This window comes from Microtus oregoni, unplaced genomic scaffold, assembly GCF_018167655.1.
Source record: "Microtus oregoni isolate MIOR12 unplaced genomic scaffold, Mior012 000037F_ref0000500, whole genome shotgun sequence".
Taxonomy (NCBI): Eukaryota; Metazoa; Chordata; class Mammalia; order Rodentia; family Cricetidae; genus Microtus; species Microtus oregoni.
In genome coordinates, this window is record NW_024543096.1 from 8,635,649 (window position 1) to 8,663,174 (window position 27,526).

Below are 27,526 nucleotides of genomic sequence, written 5' to 3' on the forward strand. Positions count from 1 at the left end.
CCTCACCATCTTTAATTTCTCATGGGAAAACTATGATCAGAGAATAGCATTGGATTTGTTTTTTTTTTTTATTTTTTTATTTTTCTTACTGTTCATTTAATTTTATTAGCTTCTTTGTGTCTCAATAATGTGGGATAGCAGTAGTTTGAGATGCCAGGAGAAGGTGTTAGATTCTCCTGCAGCTAATTACAGGTGGTTGTGATCCACCTAATGTGGGTACTGGGAACTGAAGCCTGGTCCTTTGTAAGAGCAGAACACTCTTAACTACGGAGCTTTTTTTTTTTTTTTTTTTTTTTTTTTTTGGTTTTTCGAGACAGGGTTTCTCTGTGGCTTTGGAGCCTGTCCTGGAACTAGCTCTGTAGACCAGGCTGATCTCGAACTCACAGAGATTCACCTGCCTCTGCCTCCCGAGTGCTGGGATTAAAGGCGTGCGCCACCAACGCCCGGCTCGGAGCTTTTTTTCAAAAGAAAAAAATTAAGACTGTCTTTTTAGCCCTAGTTGGCCTAGGGCTTGCTCTGTAAACCAGGCTTGCTTCTAAATCTCAAACTCATACATAGTGCTATCGTCATACCTGGCTTGTTTTGTTTTGAAGACAGAGTCTCATTAGGTATCCCACACTAGCCTTGAACTCAAGATTCTTCCCCTTCAGTTTACTGGCTGTTACAATTAAAAGTGTGTGCCGCTATGCCTTGCACTGTTTAGTTTTTGAAATAAACTGCTGTTGCCATCATACTCTTAAGTTTTCATTCTAAAATAATTCATATTAAATGCTTGTAGAAAACAAACTGTTCTTCTTACTGGGAATTGTGACTTTGTTTTCTTTTCAGGGAACTCCAGCTTTGTTCTTAATCCAGTTAATTTTTAACAACAATCTTTTAGAATGTGGTGTTGCAGATGAAAAGTAAGTTTGCACCTTGCTTTTTATTTTAAGTCCTGTCACGGTTGCATGAGTATCAATCACGGTGGCCTCGAATCACTGAGTAAAGAGACTGACTTGAACTGATTTCTCCTTTCTCCACTTGCTAATTTCTAGGATAGAAGTGTATCACTGTGGCCTTTTTGTTTTTCAGTGTTTTTTTTTTTTTTTTTTTTTTGATTTTTCGAGACAAGGTTTCTATGTGGTTTTGGAGCCTGTCCTGGAACTAGCTCTTGTAGACCAGGCTGGTCTCGAACTCACAGAGATCCGCCTGCCTCTGCCTCCCGAGTGCTGGGATTAAAGACGTGCGCCACCACCGCCCGGCTGTTTTTCAGTGTTTTTATTTAGACCGTGTTTTTATTTAGCATCATGTTTAACCTGGCTATGTAGAACAGGCTGTGCTTGAGCTCAGATCTGCCTATCTCTTTTGGGATTAAACTGTACAACTAATCCAGTCCCTTGCCCGGTTTTTTCCTCTTTTCTTTTTCATGAAAGATGATTATATAATGAATGAGTTTAAAATTGGTTTTAGAATTAAAATGTTTTTCTTTATTTAAGCATCCTGTCTATATACAGCCAAAGTTGGCCTTAAACTTGTGGCAGTTCTGCCTCCACCTCCTAATTGCTAGGTTACAGATAGATAACCCACTAAGCTCAGTTGGTCATTTTGTGTTTTGTGATGTGGCTTTGTAGCCCAGGGCCATCTTATTGTAGATCTTTTTTTGTGTCTGATTCCTCAATGCTGGGGTTTGTCACCAGGTCTTGTGTTAAAGATATTTGTGTGTGTGTGTGTGTGTGTGTGTGTGTGTTTTGCCTGCATGTGTGTGTGCACCATGTATATGACTTACTGCCTTTGGAAGCCAGATTCCATGTCAAATCACTTGGATGTGGAATCATGCATGGTGGCAGTGTGGGGCAGGAAACTAACCCAGATTTTGGAAAAAACAAGTGCTCTTGAGTTTTCTCTCTAGCTCTTGTGTCATAATTTGATATTGGGTACGTGGGTAGCTGGTTGTGATTAGAGGCTGGTAGTTGTGTTAGAGCCTCGGGAGATAAATAAAAAACAGACAACTTCACCATTTCTTGTGTTCAATTGTTAATTTTAGAATTTTGCTAATGCATAAATGTCTTTCTGGATGAAGTACTCATTCTGATACATTGTTTTAATTTTTTAGGTTTTTTCTCAATCTGGAAACACTTGTAGGATGTGTACTTTCTGGTCCAACTTCGCCATTGGCTTTTAGTGATTCTGTACTGAGTGTGATTAATCAGAATGCGAAGCAGTTGGCAAACAAGGAGCATCTCTGGAGAATGTGGAGCATTATAGTGACTCCTCTGACTGATGTGATTCATCAGGTACCGCACAGCTGCTGTGGCTCCCTCCCTGGGGTCTGGACTAACCTTTGTATATCAGGTTGAACTTGTGCTTGGCACAGTCCCCTGCCTCTGCTACCACCATGCTAGTTTCCCCTCTATTTTGAAAGATCACAAGTAATGTGTTTAAATAAAAATTAAATTACTTAATTTTTTTTGAATGGTAGCAGGGGCTTTTATGAGTTCATTTGTCTAATTTTTTTTTTAAAGTCTTAACTTACAGCCAAGAAATATTTTTTTAAAATATTTATTTTTTTATTTATACAATGTTCTGTCTGTGTGTATGCCTGCAGGCCAGAAGAGGGCATTAGACCCCATTGCAGATGGTTGTGAGCCACCATGTGGTTGCTGGGAATTGAACTCAGGACCTTTGGAAGAGCAGGCAATGCTCTTAACCACTGAGCCATCTCTCCAGCCCCCTCTGACTAATTTCTTATGAAATATTTGAGGTTCTGTGTTTTTAGATGGTGTCCGTCTGTAGCAGCTTTCTTTAGAACAGGCTGGCCTCAAGACTCATAGTAGTCTTCTTTCCTCAGCTTTCTAAATGCTGTGATAACATGTGTGAAGTATAACTTACAGCTTGGGAGCATAGGGTTGTTTCAGAATTTAAAATCAGTGTGTCAGTTAAGGTTTTTATTGCTGTGAAGGCACACCATGACCACAGCACTCATAAAAAAAAGTTTTTAACTGGGGTGGCTTACATTTTCAAAGATTTAAGTCTATTATCATGGTGGGGAGCATGGAGGTATGTTGGCAGACATGGTGCTGACTACAATCTTGATTAGAAGGCAACAGAAAGTGGACTGTGCCTCACTGAATGAGGCTTGAGCAAAGGAGACCTCAAAGCCCACCCCTGCAGTGACACTTCCTCTAACAGGGCCACACCTAATCCAACAAAGGCACACCCACTAGTACCACTCCTTTCAGGGGCGGTTTTCTTTCAAAACACCACAATCAATACACTGTTTTCTGGGGGTCCTAGAGTCTCCCTGTCCCTGTTTGTTTCTCTTCCATGTCTCAGTTCCCAAAGGTTTTGGAGAACAAATTCACATGAACAGGTGGTGAAAACAAGAGAATGTTTGTTTTTTAAATTAACTGTTTTATATTATACTAGAGTGAAGCCCAAGATAAAAAGTACTACCTCTCCAGATCACTGGGCTCTACTTCTAGCTCCAATTATAAATAATAAATAAATAAATCTCTACTCTCAGAATTCTGAAGACTAGGAGTCTGGTTTTCAGTTTTGGAGCCCTGAGAGAATCTGGCCTTCATCTGTTAATAGTGGTAGCCAGCAGTCCATACCTTGAATAGTATTCACATAATTTCAGCTGTCTGCCATGGCAGGCGGATTGCTATTTGTTTGTATGTGACCTCACCATACTTGAATGTGATCCCATCTTGAGTCTGCATAGGGTTTTAGTTCATCTCACTGAGGTCATATTTTATCTAGGCTAAGGCCGGGTAGGATTTGAATTAGATGGTAATATGTCTAACTCCATATTTTGTATTTCAGACTAATGAAGTTAATCAAGGTGATGCCTTAGAACATAACTTTAGTGCCATCTATGGTGCATTGACTTTACCAATAAGCCATATTTTTTCAGCTCAGACATTTCCCATGGTAAGAATGTATATTGCTTCTGTAAGTATTTCTGGAAATACTACCTTTATATGTGATTAGCACCAACTCTAATTTTTCTTGAAATTAGTATTGTGGGGTGGAGGAATACTTGTGCGAAGGCAAAGACGGTGAAATAGACTTTTTTGACTTTTGACCTTTGGTAATTTCTGATACTGTTCACATAGACTATAATAGGGAGTTATAACAGGTCCGTCTGACACCTTAGATGTCTCACTTTTCACAGTCTCAAATGTATTAATCCTGTTATTTTTAATATGCTGGTGTCAGTTTACCTAACTTCTGCTTTGTTATTAGGCTACCATGAAGACTTTACTTAAAACTTGGTCAGAATTATATAGAGCATTTGCACGCTGTGCTGCTTTGGTGGCAACAGCAGAAGAGAATTTGTGCTGTGAAGAGCTTTCTTCTAAAATACTCTGCAGTGTGGAAGACGAAGTATTTTCAGTGAGTTTCCCCCTGTACTATATATTTTATAAATTGGAGATAACATGAAAAAATGAAGTTTACTAAAGCTTCTGTACTAGAGGTCCAGTTGATCTAGAGAAACACAAGTCTTTACCTTGGGGTGCCTCCTTATTTTAACTACAGTGTCTGTATACTCACCTTTGTACAGATTAGTTACGAACTTTTCTCCACATCAAAGTATGAATCTTGATTAGGCCTGAGTTAAAATCCCTATATGAAAAGGAGAATGCAATCTGCTGAGTGTGTCTGCATGGAGCTCTGTGTGTGTCTCCCTTTCTTGGTATAGATAATGTGAAATTATTTTTCTTTGTAGAATTTACTGGGTGGAAGTAGTTGGCATGGAAAGGAAAGCATATTGAACAGTTTTTTTCCTTTTGAATGGATCAAAATTCCAGAACCTGCAGCTTTCTTGGGGATGGGGGAGAAGCACAGCTTTTGCCTGTTTCTGACATCAGAGAGAAAATTTATGGGCTTTGACTGTTAGAGTGGGATGTGACTGCTGAGTCAGACTTTCCTACAGCACTTGGGTTGGCAACTTCACTGTGTTCTCTTTTGCCACTTGATTGATGCTTCAGGACTTTGGCATTCTGGTGAGCAGGCCCGAACCCCTATATGACTTCACCAGCCATGGACTTTTGACCAGGCATGAAATTACCTCCTTGTAAAGTACATGTCAAATCCAACTAGATAGCAGTTACTGAAATGGCAATACAATAATTGTTGCTTCTGTACCATAGCTGGGATTAAAGGCAGACTCTACAGCGCAGCCAGCTGCCATTGGTCATTCTTTTCAAAGCTCAAGCTCTTCCTTTTGATTCTTTGTGTTGATGTTTGTTACCTGATTTTGATTATCCCTATTTACTGTTGTGGGGTTTGGATTGTTCCTGTTTTTCTTGGGTCTTTTGGAGCATCATTAAGTTATTAATATGATCTCACATTTTGATATTAGGCCTTTAATACTTTTCCTCATGACTGTCTGTTATGTCCCATAGATTTGGTATGTTAAATTTTTCTTCAATTTTCATTTTTCTTTTTTTTTATAGTTTTGCTACTGATACCTAGCTTTAGAATACAGGATATTTTAATTTTGTTATCTGTTGAGGCTTCCTTTGTGTTCTAATTGGTGGTCAGTTTTGGAGGAAGATCATGGACCCTGTCGAGAAGAGTTATTCGTCAGTGTTTTTGTCAATCAGTAGTGTTGAGTCCATTTGCTGTATGGAGTTTGATTGTTTAGTTTTTGTCTAGATGTCTTTTGCTGAGTGTTCTATTCAAGTCACCTATTATTATCTCAGTATTGGGGTTATCTGTTGTTTTACATCTAAAAATTTTTATCATGGGTATACTTGTGTATGTGCATATATTTAGGATTGTACTATCCTTCCTCTTGGTGTATTTTATGAAGTGACCTTATCTCATTTGAGTTATTTTGGTTTGAGTCATGTCAGATCCTAGAATATACTTGTTTCCTAAATCTGTTTGGAATACCTCTTTACTTTTACCTTAAAGTTGTTTCTGTCTTTGGTGAAGTATGTTTCTTGGAGGCAGCAGAGATGGATCCTATTTTTTTTAAACACCCTGTGTTCCTCAGTTTTTCTCTTTCTTAAATGCAGGTGAGTAGGTGCTTTTTGCCTCCATGTATGTATGTCTGTTCTATCTGCATGTACTGCCCATAGAGGAAGGAACTGGACCTGGAGCTAGATTGCTAACATACCTCCCTGTGGGTGCTTGCTCTAGAAGAGCTGTGCTGCAAATGTTCTTAGCCTCTGGGCTGCCTCTCCTGGCCTAGTCTTACCACTTTGTTGAAGAATTGAGAAAGTCGGGTGTTCAGAGTTTTGAAAGATTTATGTTAATTTTTGTTCCTCTCCCCCACCGCCCTTTTATTTTGAGACAGCTCTGTAGCTTTGGCTGTCTGGGAACTTGCTCTGTAGACTAGGCTGGCCTTGAACTCGAGATCCGCCTGCCTTTTGGAAGAGCAGACAGTGCTCTTAACCACTGAGCCATCTCTCCAGTGGTATGGCATTTTCTGATCTTTTTATCCAAGTATTGCTTTTTTGTTCCTTGCGACCTCTTGGTTATATTAAAATTGAAGTATTTACCTTGTAGAACTCACTTTGTGGTCAGAAATTTCTTGAATCTGTGTTTATTATGAAAAGTTTTTATATCTTTTATATCAGGGAGGGGTGATAGCAGTTTCACTAAAGAAATCCTCCTGCGGGCTGGAGAGATGGCTCAGAGGTTAAGAGCACTAGCTATTCTTCCAGAGGTCATGAGTTCAATTCCCAGCAACCACATGGTGCCTCCCAGGTACCTATAATGAGATCTGGTGCCCTCTTCTGGCATACAGGCATGCAGAATGCTGTATAAATAACAAATAAATCTTAAAAAAAAATAATAAAAGAAATCCTCCTGCTTCTGTCTACTCAGTGCTGGGATTAAAAGTGATGCTACCATGTGCAGCATTTTGATTTTTAGTTTTGCTGGGTGTAATAGTCTTTGTTGACTGGGAATGTGTCTTTCTAGGCACTTCTGGCTTTGGGCTTTTCTGTCACATAATTAGGTGTTAGTTTGAGACTTTAATTGCCCCTTTAGTAGCTTTTCAATATGCTTTCTTTTAGTCTGCCCTCTTCCCACGTCCCTTTCCCCCAGGACAGGGTTTCTTTGTATAGCCTTGGCTGTCCTGGAACCAGCTTTATAGACGAGGCTGGCCTCAAACTCAGATCCATCCGCCTGTCTCCACCTCCCAGGTACTGGGATTAAAGGTGTTATGCCACCAGCGCCCAGCTGAATTATTTAAACTGTTATGGGCAATTTTATTTTTTGGTTCTGTTTGGAATTCTATAGGCTTTTGCCTGATGGGCATCTTTTTCTCTAGGTGTAGAAAATTTTCCTTTAGCTGGGCGATGGTGGCGCACGCCTTTAATCCCAGCACTCGGGAGGCAGAGGCAGGCGGATCTCTGTGAGTTCGAGACCAGCCTGGTCTACAGAGCTAGTTCCAGGACAGGCTCCAAAGCCACAGAGAAACCCTGTCTCGAAAAAAACCAAAAAGAAAAAAGAAAAACCAGAACCAAAACAAAACAACAACAAAAAAATTTTCCTTTATTGAAAATGATAACTCTGACTTAGGTAAAGTAGTCTTTTTATGGCCATAACCCAAAAGCTAGGTCTTTCCATGGTGTCCCAAAGTACATTTGTGGATTTGAGTGGTCCAAATTCTCTACCTTGTGTTTTCTTTATTAGTCAGTAGTCTGTTAGTAACGCTTTCCACTGAGATTTTTATTGGTTCACAGAACTTTTTCCAGCACCATTTCAGCTTGGCTTTTCTTCAGTAATTGACATCTTTATCTTTTGTTGTTGTTTTTCAAGACAGAGTTTCTCTGTATAACTTTGTGACCTGTCCTGGAACTATTGTAGGCCAGGCTGGCCTTGAACTCCCAGAGATCTGCCTGCCTCTTCCTCCCAAGTGCTGGGATTAAAGATGTGAGCCACCACTGCAGCAGTAAATTATATCTTTTTATTGAATTATTTTTTTTTTATGTCTTACATTGGCAGCCTCATTTCATTGATCTTTGTTTTCATTCTCTTGGAATATAACCAGCTTTAAATTTTTTTGGAAGCCCTTCCAGATTCTTATTTGGATCCATTAAAATAAGATTTTATTTTTAGAGAACAGATGCTGTCTTGGACTTTTGCCTTTTTGTTTCTGTGCTGGGACTTAGCATCTATAGTTACTTTGAATGGAAGTTTGGATGTGGGCTGGAGGGTCAAGGACTAGAGATCACTTGTCTGTCTGTCCTATGGATTATTTTTCTCTCCACCTCATGAGTGCTGTTATTACAGGTGTGACTTACCATACCCGGTTTGCTTGGTCAGGCTTTATACATGCTATTCAGGGACTCTACCATACCAATTATCCTAATTAATCTTCCATTGATTTTTATTTTAGAAATTAATATTAATATGAGGGTGGGAACATGGGAACCTGTGTTGTAGAAGTCAAGGCCAACCTTTGGGAGTTGGTCTTTCCCTTTCACAATAGGTTCTGGGGTCAGGTTTGTGGGGCAATTGCTTTTATTTCCTGAGCCATCTTAAACCCTTCTCCTTGGTGGGTTCACATGAGGACATAGTGTCGGATGGGGGTGTGGAGTGTGATACCTATGTGCATGTACACGTCAAAGGAGAGTTTTAGCTGTCTTGGTCTATAATTCCATTTTATTCTCTTAAGTTTCTTACTGAACCTGGAGTTTCCTGTTTGACTGTCAGCCAGCAAGCCCAAACTATCTTCCTGACTCTGTTCCTCACAGTGCTGGGTTACAGGTGTGTGCATCCAACCCCAGTTGTGTGTGTGTGTTTTGAGTCAAGGAAACACTGTAGCCCTGACTGGATTCCAATTTAATAGAATTTACATAGGTAAGACTTTATATTGCTGACATTCCAAGCCTTGGTTACTGTGCCTGACCCTTCTGTTTTGTTTGTAACTTTATAAACTTTGATTTTTTTTGGTTTTATAACTTTGATTAGCGGTTCTGATCTACACAGCACATGCATGCGTGTAAGTGTACCTGTTGAGTCAGAGGGCAACTGTGGGAGTCGGTTCTCCTTCCACTATATGGTTCCTAGGATTAAACTCAGACTGTTAGCTTTGGTGGTAAGCGCTTTTACCCACTGAGCCATCTCACTAGCCTTCTTAGATTTTTGCATTTTTGAGACAGGGTTTCTTTGTGTAGCTCCTAACCTGGAGCTTACTCTGTAGGCCAAGCTCGCCTTGAACTCAGGAGATCTACCTGGCTCTGTTCCCCTATGTTCTTGGTTTAAAGGTGTGGGCCTGTAGTGCCTGCTCTGTGCAAGCTGGGAGCTAGGCTGGAGACACACAGAGACACGGAGACATCCTTGAAACAAGAAAGCTAAGTATGACAACTTTATTATGCTCCAGGGATGCTTATATCTGGATCCTTAACTGATAGCCTTGCCCAGCTGCAAAACCGGAGTTCATTAGGGTCTCCTACTCAGAGCAGCTGCAGGCACAGGAAATAAGTTGTTTACTCTGTTCACTCCAGCAGACAAAGAGTTTGAGGTGGGCAAAGAAAGTCAAGGGGCCAGGGGTCTGCAGCCCCCAACATGGGCCAACATCACACCAGGCTGTTGTTAGATTTTTGAACATTTTGAATTAATGAGGGCATCGATTAAGCACAGTGCTTGTTTGGTGAATCCATATCCTCTTAGTTTTTGGACATTTGGATATGATGGTGAATACTTTTGATTTTGTTTGACCTAGATTGCTTTGTTGAGCCTGGTATCAGTTCCCACTATGGAATCTTGTCTCTCATGGATATATTTGGATCTCTGAAAGTGCTTAAGAGATACTCTCTGAATCCCATACATTCCACGGAAGTCTTGTGAACGTCGATAGTTCATCCTGTTGGTGGAGAATACCTTTTTCTTCTCTGTACTTAATCAAATTTTTTGTTGGAGGGTGTACCTCATGCCTGGAAAAGTAGTAGCTGTAGATGTGGGAGGGGAAAGCTCTGTGTTTTCTACCAGTCTTTCTGCCTCACATTTTTAGATTCTGTTATTTCTTTTGTTAAGGATGAGGAAGAAATGTAGAGGAGCTTATTGAGCGTTAGTTAGCGGCTTTCATTGTATTTGTATTCATGGGGCTTAATATTATTAATTTTCAAGACTTGGAATTATGTAGGGGTGTGTGTATGTATGTATGTGTATGTGTATGTGAGAGAGAGAGCGAGAGAGCACGTGTGTGAGCGCTGGTGCTCATGGAGAGTGGAAGTGGCTGTTTGATACCCTGGAACCTCCTCCTGTAGGTGTATTATTTTTCTGCACCTCCACAGCTGAATTGGCACTCTAGTTTTGAGGGTGGGGTTTTAGGTGGAGCTATGGCTAAGATCTTGCATAGATCCCAATCAGTCAACAAATAAATAAATAAATGGGATTTATTAGTGGATATGACTTATTTTTGGTACTGTAAAGATCAATAGTTTTCTCTGAGTGTTGAGAAGCACAGTGTTTGCCATAGAACACCTAACTGGGAAGTACTTAATGACAATGTATTTGTAGCATAATAAAATTTTTGTATGTGAATTGGCACTTGAATACTATTCCTGTAGTAAGGGTTTCTGATTGTGGTACTTACATTTTTTCCTAGGATTTGTTATTCTTGGATAGGATCTCTCAAATTATTATTGTAATGGTTGATTGTATCGACTTTTCACCGTATAATATTAAATATCAGCCCAAAATCAAATGTAAGTATTTTCTTTACCATTGTTAATACAGTATTTCATAGCATTTCAGGGAAAATTTGTTTGGTTTTTCAAGGCTGGGTTTCTCTGTATTTCAGTTGTATGATTTAGTAATTGTAAAATAGTTATGGAATTCTGCGGGATAGCAGAAACCGAAATGTATTTTATAATTTCTTTGAAGTTCCTTTTTTGGGGGGATTATTTGAGATTTGCCAGTTTTTTTGATTTTTCGAGACAGGGCTTCTCTGTAGCTTTTGGTGCCTGTCCTGGAACTAGCTCTTGTAGACCAGCCTGGCCTAGAACTCACAGAGATCCACTTGCCTCTGCCTCCCAAGTGCTGGGATTAATTAAAGGTGTATGCCACCACCACCTGACCTGGTTTTCATTTCTAATGTAAGTCTAGTGACATTTATTCGGTAATAGTTTATTATTTGAAGGCTTATCTGAGGATGTAGATAACAAGAACATGTATATTTGATGTAGTTAGCATTTGAATGCAAAATGTAAAAGTAAGTGATATATGCAAACTCAATCCAATTTTGTCTTAGCACTACAGAGATCTTCAGAATGGTCCAGAAAGAAGAAGGAACCCCTTGGGAAATTGGCTTCTTTATTTAAGCTAATTGTGAGAGTGATCCATTCTTTCCACACTCTGAGCTTCAAGGAAACGTTTTCTGATACGCTGGTTAATATTGTTAACTCTGTCATCAGCATGCTTTCTAATATATTTGGACACATTTCCTTGCCTTCTATGATCCGAGAAATATTTGCAACTTTCACAAGACCTCTGGCTTTACTGTATGAAAACTCAAAGTAAGTATTTTCAGCTTATTCATGTTAAGTATATGATTTTTTTAAAATTTTGGTGTGATTTTTGTGTACATGGTTTATGAATGTGTTATGCATTAACACATTTTATTAACTACCTACCTTGCTTTTTGAGACAGGGCCTCTCACTAACTTTCAGCTCATTAATTCCAGCTGCAAACTCTAGGAAGCACCAGGATATTCTCTTTAGTGCTAGGTTTGCAAGTCTGTGTCCTCATCTGGCTTTGGATTCAGGTTCTAGGGATCCAAATTCACTCAGGTCCTCATGTTTGTGTGATAATACTTAAACCAACAGAGCCTGTCTTCTCAGCCTAATACGTGTAATTTAAGTATAATAAGTAATTTTTTGCTTTCGTATCGTCTTTTTTGTCCTGGATGAAATTCTTAGAATATATCTGTATGTATTCTAAAATGTAAAAATTTCAAATAGAAAGGACTTAGAAATATTTCATTTGACTTTTTTCTCTCCCTGCAATTTTCAATTTTATATGTGATTTTTTTCATATTTATTTACATGAACATGCTTATTAAATACATAATACAGATCTATTTTACTTGATACTATGCAATTGAATAATACACTGTAGTTATATACATGAAAACCTCATTCTCTTAATCCCAGTTTCTGATCAGTGGACTCCATTGGTTCTTTTTTTTTTTTAAATATTTATTTATTATGTATACAATCTTCTGTCTGTGTGTATGCCCGAAGGCCAGAAGAGGGCACCAGATCTCACCACAGGTGGTTGTGAGCCACCATGTGGTTGCTGGGAATTGAACTCAGGACCTTTGGAAGAGCAGGCGATGCTCTTAACTGCTGAGCCATCTCTCCAGCCCCACTCCATTGGTTCTATATCCAGCCTTGTCTGTCATAACATTTAAGCATTATTTGCCCTTATATCATTGTTTGTATTGACCATAACGTCTGTTAAGCCAAGGTTCTTTGTTTTTGAGACAAGAACTGTTTACTATCCTGGAATTCAATTTGTAGACCAGCCTGGGCTCAAAGTCAAGAGATTTCAGCCACCTATGCCTCTCAAGTGCTTGGATCAAAAGTGTGCATCACCACCTGGCCACATTTTTTTAAAATCATTATTATGATTTAAATGATTTAGAACATTTTATTTTAGAATATAAGGAGAAGCCAGAGCAGTGGCTGAAGCAGTTAAGAGTGTTGAAGATTGGAGTGTAGCTTTCAGCATCCACATTGGGTAGGCTTAAACTGCTGGTAATCCTAACTTCAGCTGTTGCTTCTTTTGACCTCTGCCTCTTCCCTGACCTCCACAGGCACCTGCCCACACTTAAATGTGTGTGTGGTTCTGTTGAAATAGCTTAGTACAGCACTAGCCTAGTGTACACAGACCTAACTGTGCACAAATGACAGGACTTGGACAAGTAGTTAATCACAGGCACTTGAAGTCTGTTCTAGGTGTTTTTAAAGATTTGTTTTCTAAGTGTTATGTTTACTTCATTTTTGATATTTGATTCTTGGGATATTTTACATTACTATGTGACTGTTTTTCCTTATTTTTTTTTTTGTGGCTCTGTGTCTTCTCTTTGAGACTGAGCTTGATAACTAGTGCAGTGATGGCATCTTGAAATATTAACGATTTTATATCTGTCTTCTCAGGCTTGATGAAGTTCCTAAAGTGTGTAGTAGTCTGAACAACAAGGTAAGTAGATAGTGTCCATAAAATACACCTTATCACTAAGGACAGCATACAGTTTCTGTAGTTATCTTTCTTTTTTTAAAAATATTATTTATTATGCATACAATATTCTTTCTGTATGTATGTCTGCAGGCCAGAAGAGGGCATCAGACCTCATTCCAGATGGTTGTGAGCCACCATGTGGTTGCTGGGAATTGAATTCAGGATCTTTGGAAGAGCAGGCAATGCTCTTAACCACTGAGCCATCTCTCCAGCCCCCTGTAGTTATCTTTCTTAAACATAATTGATGTTAAATGCATGCTGTGGTGTGAGTGGAAGTCAGAGGACATGTGCAGGAGTTGGTTCTCTCCTACCATGTAGAATCCAGGACTGAAATTAAGCCTATGAGCTTTAATGTCAAGTTCCTTCACTCCTTGGATAAATGTATGCTATCTTAGAGGTCAGAAGAGGTGTCTTCTCTCTGGAGTTAACACTGAGTGCTGTTAACCACTGAATTCCCAGCCCCATTGCTCCATTTTTTCGTGTGGGGTCGTTTAGAGGCAGGATTTCTCTGTGTACTAGACCTGGCTGTCCTCAAACTTGCTCTGTAGACCAGGCTGGCCTCAAATTGAAAGAGATCCACCAGACTCTGCCTCCCAAGTGCTGGGATTAAAAGTTGCTCCACCACTGCCCTTTCCATTGCTTCATTTTTTAATGGTCATAAAATAATAGGGTATGGTTACATTCTTTAGTAGTTGGGTTTTTTCTTTAGAATTTACTATTTCGAGCTCATGTAATCCTCAGGTATTAACTCTTTATGTAAGGGTTGGCTATATTTTATAAATTGCATAGGCAGTTATTAATTGCTATTGCAATTAATAAGAAAACATTTTATGTTAAGAAATAACTTCAAATCAAATTACAATATTTGTATTTAAAGTAAATTTACCTGATTGTTTTTAAAGAGGAGTATATATGTATGGTACCCACGGTGTTGCTTAAAGATGGTTGTTATTTTTAAAATTGAAATAGTAATATGTCTTGCAAAATTGTGTTTAATAAACATTTTGCTTCTCCCTCTCTTTCCTAGTTAGAAAAGCTATTAGGAGAAATTGTTGCTTCTCTACAGCACAACTATCCTGGGGCCTATGACAGCGAACTTCTTGGACAACTTTCTCCACTTCTGTGCATAATATTTCTTCACAAGAACAAACAGATTCGAAAGCAGAGTGCTCTGTTGTGGAACGCTACATTTGCTAAATCGACAACTCTGGTTTATCCTGAGGAATTAAAGTATGTTAGCATTGCAACTTCCTATACCTGCTTAATCCATTATGATTATGTAAACCTGTCTTTGGGTTCTAGTACAACCTGTGCAGTTTAATTGTATTCCCAGACTATGTAGTAACCATTAAACTTGGGTTGACTTTTATTAGACTTCACATTTTGGGAAACCAGCATGTGCAACAGAAAAATCCTTAAATAAACAAGGGCAGAGAGTTGCAGATTGTTAAAGCCAGAAATGGGGAGTAGTAATAGTATAGTAAAACTTTTTTTTTTTTTTTGAGACAGGGTTTCTCTGTAGCTTTGGTGCACTTCCCGGAACTAGCTCTTATAGACCAGGCTGGCCACGAACTCCCAGAGATCGCCTGCCTCTGCCTCCCAAGTGCTGGGATTAAAGGCGTGTGCCACCACTGCCCGGCCTCATAGTAAAACTTTTAAATTTTTAAAAATTTATATATAACCCTGACTGTCCTAGAACTCATGTAGATGTGCTGTCTTCAAACCCATATTCACTTGTCCCTGAGTCCTGGGATTAAAGGCATTTGCCACAATGTCTAGCATATCCTAAAACCAAACTGAGAAAAAATTATTTTATATGAATATTTTCCGTATGTGGTCTGTGTACCAACTCCATGTCTGGTCATTGTGGAGGCCAGAGAGGGCTTTCATTGGGTCTTTCTTGAACTGGGGTTAGACTGCTTGCTGCTAGGTAGGTCCCTTGGAAGAGCAGTCACCTCACTAATCCCTAATGTTTGAAAACTCATGATATATTTTTTTAAAACTGTGTAAGGGTATTTTTCAAGCAAGTATATTCCTATACAGTGTGCATGCCTGGTGGTTTTGGAGACTAAAGAGGGCATTGCTTTTCCTGGAACTGGAGTTAATGAATGGTGGGACCACCTGGAGATTGAACCAGGGTCAGAGCAATCAGTGCTTTTAACCATTAAGCCATCAGTCCACTACTCTCATGGGTTTGCGGGTGGGGGGTTTGCTTGTTATCATTTTGAGTTTATTTTGAGATAAGGTTTCACACTTATAGCATAGCTTGTTGTTGAACATTCGTGATCTGTCTCACCTTCTAGTATGCTGGAATTACAGGTACATAGCCTGCTATGCCTTGCTTGAAAGTTAAGCTGTGAAAGGTAGTATAGAGGAAAAACTCAAAATATTTTTCTAGTTTCTCAGTGTTGTATACGTGTAAGTAAGAGACATAAACTAGGTATAATTGCTACATAACAATTATAAATAGGACTGGCACTGTATTTCCTTAGTGTACCTGAAACGGTGGGCTTTATTGCCAACACAGCATAAACTCTACATGATGGATTCAGAAAGAAATTCAAGGTTATAGAGCTAAATCACAAGTTTGAGGCCAGCCTGGGATTCATGAGAACCTGATTCATAATTAATATTTTTAACATTATGAGTGTACTTAATATCCTTGTACTTATTTTTAAAGACCAATATTAAGAGAAGCCAAGCAAAAAGTTTTGCTTCTGTTGCCTGGTTTGGAAAACGTTGAAATGATTGATGAATGCAGTGGGCCATATTCAGATGCAGTAAGTTGATTTTTTACTTCAATTTGAGTAGTTTGGTTTAAGTAAGAATTTGAACAGAGGTTTACTGTGGGGTTTTTGTTTTGTCTAAAGTGTTCTCACCAGAGAAAACAGCTTATTTCTATTTGTTCAACATAATTTAGCGTGTCAAATTCTCTATCCTGCTGTAAGAGAAAAATGTGCTGAATACGTTTATGTTCTCCACCTAGTGATAGTAAGAAATTTTATACCAGTTTAAATGAATAATCATTAGACTGAAATTTTGATAATCAAAGTGTAGACATACTTAATATGTTCATTTTTTTTCTTAATAGACAGAAAATTCACAATTAGATGTCAAGATAAGTGGCATGGAAAGAAAATCAAGTGGAAAAAGATATTCCTTTTTGGCACGGACTAAGGATAGAAAAGAAAATACAACGCTGTCGGCCAAAGTATGTTTTCAAAAGTATATTTTCTGGAATTGTAAATAATGTTGGCTAGCTTTAGGACACAAACCCTCTTATTTGGAGGAAAGAGCTGTGGAAGACCAAATAACATTTTGGGTTTGTGATATAATGTTAAATACAGGCCTGATAGAAGCTGTAGTGATTTCTTCTTAGTAATGACAGATGTGTGTGATGCTTAGCCTCATGGTCATTCTCAGTATTATATGTAGGCACCTTTCCTGAGGAGAGCTGAAAGGATGAGTCAACAGCACAGAGTATTGCATGACAATAATTTTGATCCTTTGATAAGAACTTTATGCTGCCTAGTAATACGTGTATATCTAATTCCATAGAATTGCCTCCTAAAAGGCTTACTACTAACTATATCTTTTGAATATTAGAGGTAGGAGAAAGCCAAGGGCATTTCTTATTGTGAATATTGTTTTATTTGTGTGCTTCTAGTCTTAACAGTTGTAGTCTGAGACAGAATCTCATGTTCAGTTTAACCTTATCTTCAGATCAGAAGGATGTATGTCAATTTCAAACTGTGTAATCAGAATTAAAATAATACCATAGTGATAGAAAACAGAAAAATTAGAAAATAATCTGTAAACTCACATCTTTTTAAAAACCCACAGCTGAAATTAGAATCTTCATCTCCAAAGTTAAGGAGTAATAAGCTCTTGGAAGAGGAAAAATCTACTGACTTTGTGTTCATACCTCCTGAAGAAAAAGAGGCAAAGTCAAGGATTTTGACTGATCACCAGAAAGAAGTTCTCAAGACAAAACGGTTTGTGGGCATTTTTATCTTGACCTCTATGTCACTTCTGTGAGAACTAAGATAATGTGTCATTGTGTCAGGTGTGTTTTTTTGGGGGTGCCTTGGAAATCTTAGGACATTAGTAATGGTAGCTAAGTGCTCTACCACTGGGCCACATCTAGCCAGATCTAGCCAAAGCATACTAAATTTTAATGGCAGATGATGGAACTATACATGGTAGCATTTAATAGCATTTTATCTTTTCAGTAATATGCCCACTGTTTCTAAGCTTTGGAGGAGAAAAATCTGTTCTTATATGATTATTAATTACACTTTGGTAGAATTATAACTTTTACTTGATAGTGGGAATATCACTAGGTTTTTAGATTTTTATTTATAAGATTTTTTTCTCTAGGTGTGATATTCCTGCCTTGTATAATAATCTGGATGTTTCACAAGACACCTTATTTTCTGCTCAGTTTAGTCAAGAAGAATCTATGTAAGTACAAAACTTTTATGACTAGTTTCATGATTATTTAATTAAAAATAATCTAATTTGTACAATTGTTTATCTTAGGGAAAGCCACACTTTAACTGAAAAACCAAAAGAAGATGCCAAGGTAAGGTATAAGCAACATTTGATGCTTTGGTGTTTTTCAAAAATCAGTCATCCTTCTGTTTTGAGGTCTAGTAAATTATAAGTTTGTTGTAGATCTTTGTTTCATTGATAAAGTTACAATTTCCTAACTTTGAGCTGTACGCTAATGAATTAATCGCACATAAATATGTGTAACTAACTTCTGGAATTGAAGTTCAGGATGGCCTGGAGCTCCTGTGGAGTGGTTCTTCTCAGACTTCTGCCTCTGCCTCCCAGTAATCCTGGCCTCAGTTGTAACTTTAATTGAACACTGTCTGACAGTTCTTTGCTGATTTTGAAACTTTTGCGGTATTTTACAAGTTAGTATATTAAATTACCAAAGCTTACACTTAAGTTTTCCAAGAAAATCTTGATTACCACTGTATTATATTTAAATTTTCCAAAAAAACTAATGTTTTACTGTTATTTGTATGTTTTTCTGTAGGAAGAACAAACAGAGAGCACTGTTTTCATCTCTCAAGATGCCATGGAAAACTCTGGTATGGGTGTACATCCTGGAAAGGCTTCTTTACCAAATGACTCTTGTTCTGTTGCTGGAACCAATTCAGAAGCGCTGAGCCCCGATATTGATGCGACAGAAAACATGTTAATTTCATCAAAGATTGTGTCAGATGAATGTTCTAGTATAGAAAGTTCACTGGTGGTCAGCAGTAGTTCAGTTTCTAATGCCACCGTTTCTGGAACTCCTCCACAGCCTGTGAGTCGGAGACAAACCTTTATTACTCTGGAGAAATTTGATGGTTCAGAAAATAGACCTTTTAGCCCATCCCCTTTGAATAACATGTCATCCACCATTACAGTGAGAAACAACCAAGAAAACACAACTAAAACTGATATGTCACTAAAACCAAGGAAAAGAGAAATGATGCACTCAAAATCTGATTCAGAAAAATTAGTGAATGGTGGTAAGAAATCAGGCCGGAGGTGGGGTAAAGTTGAGCAGTTGACTGCTAAAACGTCTAAGCCTTCACTGAGATCTGAACAGGAGGAACATGCATTAGAAAATAACCCTTCTGATTTGCTCAGTCAAGCAGAATGTGTGTCAGATAATCACAATCATCCTTCTGGAACTACCTTAGAGCATGAAGATAGAAATCCCAAATCTGCGGTAGAAAATGCTTTATTAGAAGCCTCAACAGAAGAGAAAAACATAGGCATTAATACGGGATCTAAAGAAAATAAACTCCCAGTTCCAGCACCAGCAGATCAAATAGTAAATGAAGATAGTCAAGCTGCAGTAGCTCCAAATCCAAAAACCCTCAGACGGTCTTCAAGGCTGCGTTCAGATATAGTAGAGTCTTCCACGGACAGCCAAGAGAAGGATAACGTTCAACAAAAAAAGGAAAGACGGAAGGAAGAAGAGAAAACAATTTCGAAGAGTCCTCTACATATAAAAGATGACAAGTTGCCTAAGCAAAAACTAACTGCTGAATCCCTTACACAGGAAAATTTGACTGAAAAGGGAAATGGTTTACATGATAAAACTTTAGAGGAATCCAGTGGTAATGCTGAAGTTGATCAAAATAAAAGAAAGCCAAACCAGGAGAACATTAGTTCCGAGGGAGGTGGTACCCAGGACAGTGTAGATAAGTCATCTGAGAAACCTTTGAGAGGACGTACACGTTACCAAACTAGAAGAGCATCTCAGGGGTTGCTTTCCAGTGTTGAAAACTCAGAATCTGATAGTTCTGAGGCAAAGGAAGAAGTTTCTAGAAAGAAACGATCTGGGAAATGGAAAAATAAAAGCAGTGACAGTGTTGATACTGAAGAACAAGAAGAAAAGGTGGTCAAAGATGAATGTATAAAAAAAATTGCAGACGAGACACATGAAGTTGATGTAGAAACAGCGGCTCAGGTTTTTGAAGAAAGTACAAATAGAGTGATTCTTGAGGAGTCTATTGGGTCTTCAGATTCACTGCAAGTTACTGATCCGCCAGTTACAACTGAGGACACAAGTAAGACTAGCAAATGCGTAAGTAACTCGTTTGCAGTTACTCCTGTGCCTGAATCAAATCTCAGGACTAGGAATGCCATTAAGAGATTACGAGATACTGATAGCAGTGTGGGAGACTGCTCAAAAATGGAGACATCAGACATTTCTGTGCCTTCTGAGAAATGGAGCCAAGCAGTTGAATGTCAACACAAGAGAAGCAGGAGAGTCAGGAGATCGAAGGGCTGTGACTGCTGTGGGGAAAAATCACAATATCAGGAAAAGACATTTATTGGGTTAAAGAACACAGAAAGTTGTGCTATGAAGAGCATGGAGACAAAGACGACAGATACGCAAGTACCTGAAACAACACCTGAAACTTGTGAAGCTAATGAGCTTGCTGAAACCAAGTTGGTAGATGAACATCCTGGTATGAGTTTTCATTTGGATCTTAAAGAAGAGAATGGTACTAGTGATTTAATTAGATCTGAAACTGGGTTGGAAGAAGATAGAAAAAATCTGCCATCTGAAATGGTAAAAGAAAACCCTCATGATACAGATTCTAGTGAAACACTATCTGAAATCCAAAAGTCATATAACGAGAAGTTTAATGGTGAAGACCCATGCTTAAGTGATTCCAAGGATATTTCAGAGAAATATTCTTTAGATAACAAAGTAGAAAGTTCAGAAGCAATTCTGAAAAGAGAATTTGATGTTAGTGACTTAGGGAGGGTTTCCAAAGTAATAGCAGAATCCAGTTCAGAGGGTGTTGAAGCTATGGAATTAGATCTAGGAAACGATACATTTGAAACTGCCGTCTCTGAAGAGAGTGCCCAAGTGGATATTTCTGTAGATATGGCACCAGAGGAAAATGATAAAGATGAATTTGAAACAGTCACAACTGAAATGAATGCTGAAGGAACAGCCCCTGAGGGTTTTAATTCTGGTATGAGTCTTTCTGATAACATGACACCTTTAAGCAAAAGGACTGTTCATACTGAGCATCCTGCGAGAGCAGAACTAGAGGGGGATAGTGTTAAATCTGATTCAGGCTCATGTGAGGAAATGAACAAAGAAATGGAAAATTACAAAGCACCAGTGATAGCTCAATTGAAGACTGAAGTTGACAACGCTGGGGAAGAGGATAGGGACATGATTGTTAGCACCCCTGAACCTGAAGAAGCACCAGTTGGAAGACTAGATGTCAAAACTGAAAGCTTTGTTTGTGACGCACTTGATACGAGTTCTGAAGAAGGAACTGTTTATTACAAAACTGAAACAAAAGTTGAACTTAATCAATTGGATGAGACAAAATCAAGTGACAATCAGACTGTAATGGGTAGTGATATTCTGCAGGAAGTTTGTTTCGCTTCAGAGAAAGTGGAGGAATTCCCACGGTCTCTGACATCCGACGTGACTTTTGAACTGGTAGCAGAAAGCAGTAATGCTTCTCCTGAAAAATTAGGAGAGCTGGATCCCTCCCTTGGATCAGCAACTGAAAGTCCTAGTGGTATGCAAGCACGGTGTGTCTGGTCGCCACTGGCTTCTCCGTCCACAAGCATCTTAAAGAGAGGACTCAAAAGATCCCACGAAGATGAGCTGTCATCACCAGTTAACAAGGTAGGAATGTTACTGACTGTAATGAGTCTAATGTTTGCTTGGAATATGTGGTCACTGGGCGAAACCTAGTAAAGGGTAAGGGTGTAAGGGTCGTGGTCACTCACTGGTTATGTGCTGTGGAAAGGACAGGAAGCCTTTCAAGTAATCTTTTGTCCACACTCAACTTGATGCAGGTGTGTATGTGGGCCACTGTTAGCATACTGAATGAGTCCTATTAGTACCTTTCTCTGTGATACAATATATGGAACCAGTTTTAAGGAGCTAGGCATCATGATTGCTGTTGATTGAAAGGCTTAGCACTTACTTCATTTGTTCTTAAACATGATGCCTTAAAGGTCACTCTAATCCATGCATATACATATATGGCCCTCAGCTAGCTAGGGTTATAGTCTTTTGGAAATTGGCTAGCAGGCACATTTTTTAGATTTATTTTTATACTTTTACTTATGTATATGTTATATGTATGTTTTAGGGTCTGCACAGGAGTGCAGGAGCCTATGAAAACTAGAGGCATTGGGAGTTGTAAGGTGCTTGATGTGGGTACTGAGACCTTAAAAGTACAGTGTGATGTTTTCTTTTTGTTTGTTTTAGGTCTTTTTGACAGGGTTTCTCGGTCTGTTCTGGAACCATCTCTGTAGACCAGACATCTTCAACCTGCCTCTGCTTTGAGTGCTGGGATTAAAGTCTTGTTATACCTTAGGACAGGTTTATTGCCCAAGGCAAAACAGGATATTGTAGATACTTAGATGTTGCCCATTCTTGAAAATCAATCCTAGATGATATGGAATGATATTAATAATTATGAGTTCTTTGATAAAAATTTGTAGCTCAATGTGAACATATTGTAGACCTTTAGAGAAGCCAAATAAATTAGCCACAGTGAGGTTAAAATAGTTAAGATTGCTGCCTTGTGACCACGATACTTGTATTGCTTTCAAAGAGTTTAGAGCAGGGGTAGGAAAATAGGTAAAGTGCTTGCAAGGCAAGCATGAGGACCTGAGTTCAATTCCCAGAACCCACACTGAAGACAAAAATCCTGGGCTTTGGTGGCATGTGATCGGCTGCTCAGTAAGCCTAGTGTATTAGGGAGTTCTAGGCCAATGAGAGGCTCCATCTCACAAAAATAAGTTGTACAACATCTGAGGAACAACCCCCTTCCCTTCAAAGTTGTTCTCTGATCTCTACGTATAGTCATGGGTCAGTGTGTATGTGTGCACACACACACACTTTCACAAGTTTAGGAGAATGACTAAAGCCAGTTGTTATTGGCTGTAGTCTGTAAACCAATTGGCTATGCAAATTATACAGTATACTTACAGATTTTGTGTATGTGTGTGCACGTAGACTGACCTTCCTTTTAGGGCCATCAGCTCATAAAAGATGACACAGAAACTTATTATGAAAGCTCAGCCTTAGTTTAGGCTTGTTTCTAACTAGTTCTTACAATTTAACCCATATTTTTAAATCTATGTTCTTTATGAACCTCATCTTTATTACGCTCATCCTGGTTATTCCACATCTGGCCGCTGTCAACTCTTTCTTCCCCAGAGCTTTCCCTGTTCAGAAATCCCACCTACACCTCCTTTCTAGCTACTGGCCGAGTTGCTTTTTATTAAACCAGTCTTAGTGACACATCAGCATAAAGGAATAATGTGTGTGTGTGTGTTAGTTTATGCACAAGCCAGTGCTGGTGAGGCCAGAAGAGAGCAAATCAAGACCCTTGGAGCCGGAGTTAGACTTTTGTAGAACGACTCGTTAATGTTGGTGCTTGGATTTGAACTCTGGATGTCATGATTATGCAGCAGTACTTTTAGCCACTAAACTGTCTCTTGTTTTGATTTTGAGGCAAAGGTAGCCCCAGACTGGCTTCCCTTTGGAGATCTCCTGCCTCAGTCTCCCAGTTGCTGAGTTTACATGAGTGTCACCAGTCCTGGAATTTTTTTTTTTTTTAATGCGGGGTCTTAGTATGTAGCCCTAACTGGCTTGAAACTTGAAAGTCTACACTATGTAGACCAAACTGACCTCACACTCAGAGAAATCTACCTGCCTTTAAGGCCCCCTGAGTGCTGGGATTAAAAGGTTTGAACCATCACACTCTGTTCATTGTACATTTTTAACTTCTGTCACTGCAGAGATAGTGGAGGGTATAATTAGAATGATCTGCAGTATTAAGCAGTATCTAAAAGATGAACAACTGTGCAGGAGGCTTCTGGTGAAGTAAGCTTAGAAACACTGTCTTGCTTTGCTTTTGCAAAAACTCAACACATTAAGTAGGATGTTGCCTTCTTAATGAAAACTTGCTTTGTTCTTAATGAAAACTTGTACTTCCAGGTTAGGCGTGTTTCGTTTGCAGATCCAATATACCAAGCAGGATTGGCAGATGACATTGATAGGCGCTGCTCTGTTGCTAGGCCTCATTCTTCAAATAGCTCTCCCTTAGTAAAAAGTGCTAAAACTTCACCTACTTCACACTCTAAGGTAAGCTATGGACTTTAAAATATATCTATGTATGTCTGTCTGTAACTAAAACATGTATTTGAAGATTGCTTTGCTTTGATGGATTGCTTTTCCTGTAGAGGCTTAAGGCCAGTCAGCTATCCCACAGGTAAATCATTAGGTTATCCTGTTCCATTTTCTTTTCCTAAAAATTTCCAGAGGCTTTTAGTTGTACAATTTAAGTTGTAACATTTTAGTTGTCTGGGGTTCTGAATTTTTTTTCCCTCTACTTTCTTCTATCTAGCATAATACCACTTCATCCAAAGGATTTCTGTCCCCAGGATCACAGAGCTCTAGATTTAAGAGCTCAAAGAAGTGTTTAGTAAGAAGTGTTTTAGTTTTTATCTAACTTTATACTTTCATGTTCAGTCTTGTAACCTCTGCTTAATGACTTTGGAAATTTATTTTAAGATTACAGAAATGGCCAAAGAACCCATGCTATCCCCAACAACAGAGAGCGTTTACCCAGCTTTGGTGAACTGTGCAGCATCAGTCGACATCATTTTACCTCAGATTACATCAAACATGTGGTGAGTGGTCAAGTTTATAGTTCATACTCTGAGGTGAAGGGATCTTTGTTGTTGTTTTTGTTTTTCTACTTTATTTTGTGCCATAGTTTTGCTAAGACTTCCAGTTTGAGGATGTAGTCCAACTACTAAGGAAAACTGAGCCAGGCGGATTACCAGTTCATTGGCCTGCTTGGGATGACATTTTAGTTTTTTGCAGTAATGATGAAGGTAATCTGGGGCTAGGGTCGAGGCTCAGTTGATGCAAGTGCTTGCTTAGCATTCATGAAGGTATGGGTTTCAGCCTGAGTACTACATAAGCCAGAAGTGCTGGTGTAGGAACGTTAGGGTCAGTTCAAGAGCATTCCTGGCGACATAGTCCATGAGCTTGAGGTGATCTGAGACCTGTGTAATTCTTAGGGAATTTCAAGGGCATGGGCATCCTCTGTTACACAGCAGAACACAGTTTGATGTCAGCCAGAACTTTGTGACCCTGTGGATTGTTGACCCACAAGGACTAAATTTCAAAGACTATGTGGAGGGTCACAAAAATAAAATACCTTCATGAGCTTTACCTGTATGAACCCTATGCTTCACACACAGGTTCTGTGTCCTTTAATTTTGGATCCTCTTGTCCCCTTTCCTCCATGCTGTTACATAGGATTGAATTGCCAGGCCTGACTTAATGTCTTAATGGTCAGGCTTCTCACATTTAGAATTAATTGGCATTTACTCTCACACTTTGCTATAGAAGTAAAACTAGGCATTGCATCCTAATAGGAATAAGTGCTTAGTATTTCCCACGGTGTTGGCATGTTTTGTATACATATCTGGTTCTGTCCCATTGTAAACCTGAGGAGCAGAAGCATTGTAAAGTAGAAGCTTAGAGAGGTTAGTCTATAAACATTGCATAGCTAAGGAAGTTGTCGTGTAGTTGTCTTTTGTGCTTCAATTATATCCTGTTATGGGTCTTAGAAATATAATTCATATCATTTTGAATTTACCTATGAGTTTTTTGCTTGCATGTATGTCTGTATATTATGTGATCCTGGTACCATAGGAGACTTGAAAGAAGAGGGTATTATATATGTTAGAACTGGATTTGCTCCAGTGAGCTGACACGTGGATACTGGAAATTGATCTGGGTCCTCTGGAAGTGCAGCAAGCGCTCTTAACCACTGAGCATTCTCTAGCCCCAGACTGCTAAGTCTTAAGAGAATTGTTACACATAACTTGTTTGTTAAATGGTAATTTTTTAAGTTACTAGTCTGAACCACGGCATAATTCCTAATTAAGACATTCCTTATATTCCTCTAAAGAATTGTTTCAGACATGTACATAGAAGGAAGTCACATTAAAAAGGATCTAGGATAGGATAGGTTAAATGGAAATAGCTTACAGTTGATGAAATGTCTGAGCCATAGACCGGAAGCTGTGGTGTGAAAACGAGTTTCCCATCCTGCTATTCCTGTCTCTGTTCCAGTGCAGCAGTGAGAACACAGCTATGCTGTTACTAAAATGTAGACTACAGAGAATTACTGGATTTCCATTAGTTATTAAGACAGGTACACATTAAGATTGTAGTTTCATTTTAAATTCCCCAGATGCTTGTCCACCCAGCTTGTGTGGGCTGGGTGGACTATATGAATAATAAACTCTTTGAGTTTAAATGGAGAAATGCTCACAGATATCAGTTAAAAGCATAATTATGTTTTCTCTTTTTTTCTTCAAAAGGGCAAGAGGTCTAGGACAACTTATCAGAGCCAAGAATATAAAAACAATTGGTGATTTGAGTACTCTTACCGCATCTGAAATAAAAACTCTCCCTATTCGCTCTCCAAAGGTGTTTAATGTAAAAAAAGCTCTCAGGGTATACCACGAGCAACAGGTAAAAACTTGTTATTTGAGTGTTTTGCGTACGTGTGTTCTGTGTACCACGTGTGTGCAGTGTTTACAGAGGCCAGAACAGGGCACCAGATGCCTTGGAACCGGAGTTACAGATGTTTGTGAGCAGTCCTGGAGGTGCTGAGAAACAAACCCATGTTCTCTGAAAAACCAGCCAGTGCTCATAACTGCTGACCTCTCTCTCCAGCCCAAGAGTCATATTTTAATAAGTGATTCATCTGGAAGTGGTATTGTGCCTCTCTAATCTCAGTACCTAGGAAGCAGAGATAGTTGGATCAACCCTTCTTGAGTACAGTCTGGGTCACAGAGCGAGAGAGAGAACCCAGCAAAAAGAGCTCTACCAAAGTAATAAAAGCTTGCATTTAGACTATTGTTCAAAACCCTTTCTGTGCCTCAGTGGGAGCTTTATTTTTTTTATTCTGTTTTTATGTACTGTATCCTAGACTCACTTTTAAATTTTATTCAAAAACTTTTCTCCTTTTTAATTTTTGTCATCTGGTGGCTCCATGGCTAAAGTATTCCTGAGACGTAGGTGCTCAAATCCAAATGTGTCTAAGACTACTGCAAATTTATGCATTAGTCTTTTGGTTTATGTTTTCGAGACAAGTTTTCTCTGCGTATCTTTGGCTGTTCTGCAACTCACTCAGGTTCCCATTGAACTCACAGAGATCCGCTTCCCTCTGCTGGGATTAAAGGCATTCACCATCACACCGGCTCTTTTTTTTTTTCTTTCATTTTTTTTTTGTATGTGTGTAATTGAGATGACAAGCTCTAGCTTTTTTTAAAAAAAAATATTTATTTATTTATTATGTATACAATGTTCTGTCTGTGTGTATGGCTGCAGGCCAGAAGAGGGCACCAGACCTCATTCCAGATGGTTGTGAGCCACCATGTGGTTGCTGGGAATTGAACTCAGGACCTTTGGAAGAGCAGGCAATGCTCTTAACCGCTGAGCCATCTCTCCAGCCCCCCCCCCCTTTTTTTAAACATAGTACGTGTATGACTTTCATAATTCTTCCGATCCATATTTTATTTATCTTGGGACAAAGTTTAGATTCTCAAACATCTATTCAGGATATGTACTATGTACTGTATTCTTGAAATTACTTGATTTTTGTATTTCTGATACTTAAAAACATTTTTGTTGACCATGTTAATTGTATAAAGAAGCAAGCAAAACCCAGACACTATGCGATTAATTTGCAATCTCAGGAAGTTTATAAATTTGTGTGTGTGCGTGCATGTGCACTTAAG

General features: G+C 38.8%; 1 protein-coding gene across 6 annotated transcripts in view; it reads left to right on the forward strand.

Moving 5' to 3' along the window:
- Window positions 1-27,526, forward strand: part of Rif1 (replication timing regulatory factor 1) — a 51,102-nt gene that overhangs the window by 20,202 nt on the left and 3,374 nt on the right. For 5 of the 6 annotated variants that reach the window (XM_041631470.1, XM_041631469.1, XM_041631471.1 and 2 more), the window contains 18 exons: window positions 829-902; window positions 2,093-2,273; window positions 3,805-3,912; window positions 4,228-4,377; window positions 10,556-10,655; window positions 11,201-11,465; window positions 13,111-13,153; window positions 14,220-14,422; window positions 15,873-15,972; window positions 16,284-16,403; window positions 17,036-17,187; window positions 17,573-17,656; window positions 17,735-17,777; window positions 18,240-21,365; window positions 23,697-23,843; window positions 24,106-24,183; window positions 24,273-24,391; window positions 26,102-26,255. In XM_041631470.1, the coding sequence (XP_041487404.1) occupies window positions 829-902; window positions 2,093-2,273; window positions 3,805-3,912; window positions 4,228-4,377; window positions 10,556-10,655; window positions 11,201-11,465; window positions 13,111-13,153; window positions 14,220-14,422; window positions 15,873-15,972; window positions 16,284-16,403; window positions 17,036-17,187; window positions 17,573-17,656; window positions 17,735-17,777; window positions 18,240-21,365; window positions 23,697-23,843; window positions 24,106-24,183; window positions 24,273-24,391; window positions 26,102-26,255 (5,247 nt within the window). The remainder of the gene's footprint in view (window positions 1-828; window positions 903-2,092; window positions 2,274-3,804; window positions 3,913-4,227; window positions 4,378-10,555; window positions 10,656-11,200; window positions 11,466-13,110; window positions 13,154-14,219; window positions 14,423-15,872; window positions 15,973-16,283; window positions 16,404-17,035; window positions 17,188-17,572; window positions 17,657-17,734; window positions 17,778-18,239; window positions 21,366-23,696; window positions 23,844-24,105; window positions 24,184-24,272; window positions 24,392-26,101; window positions 26,256-27,526) is intronic. The other variant, XM_041631473.1, reaches the window with a different exon arrangement.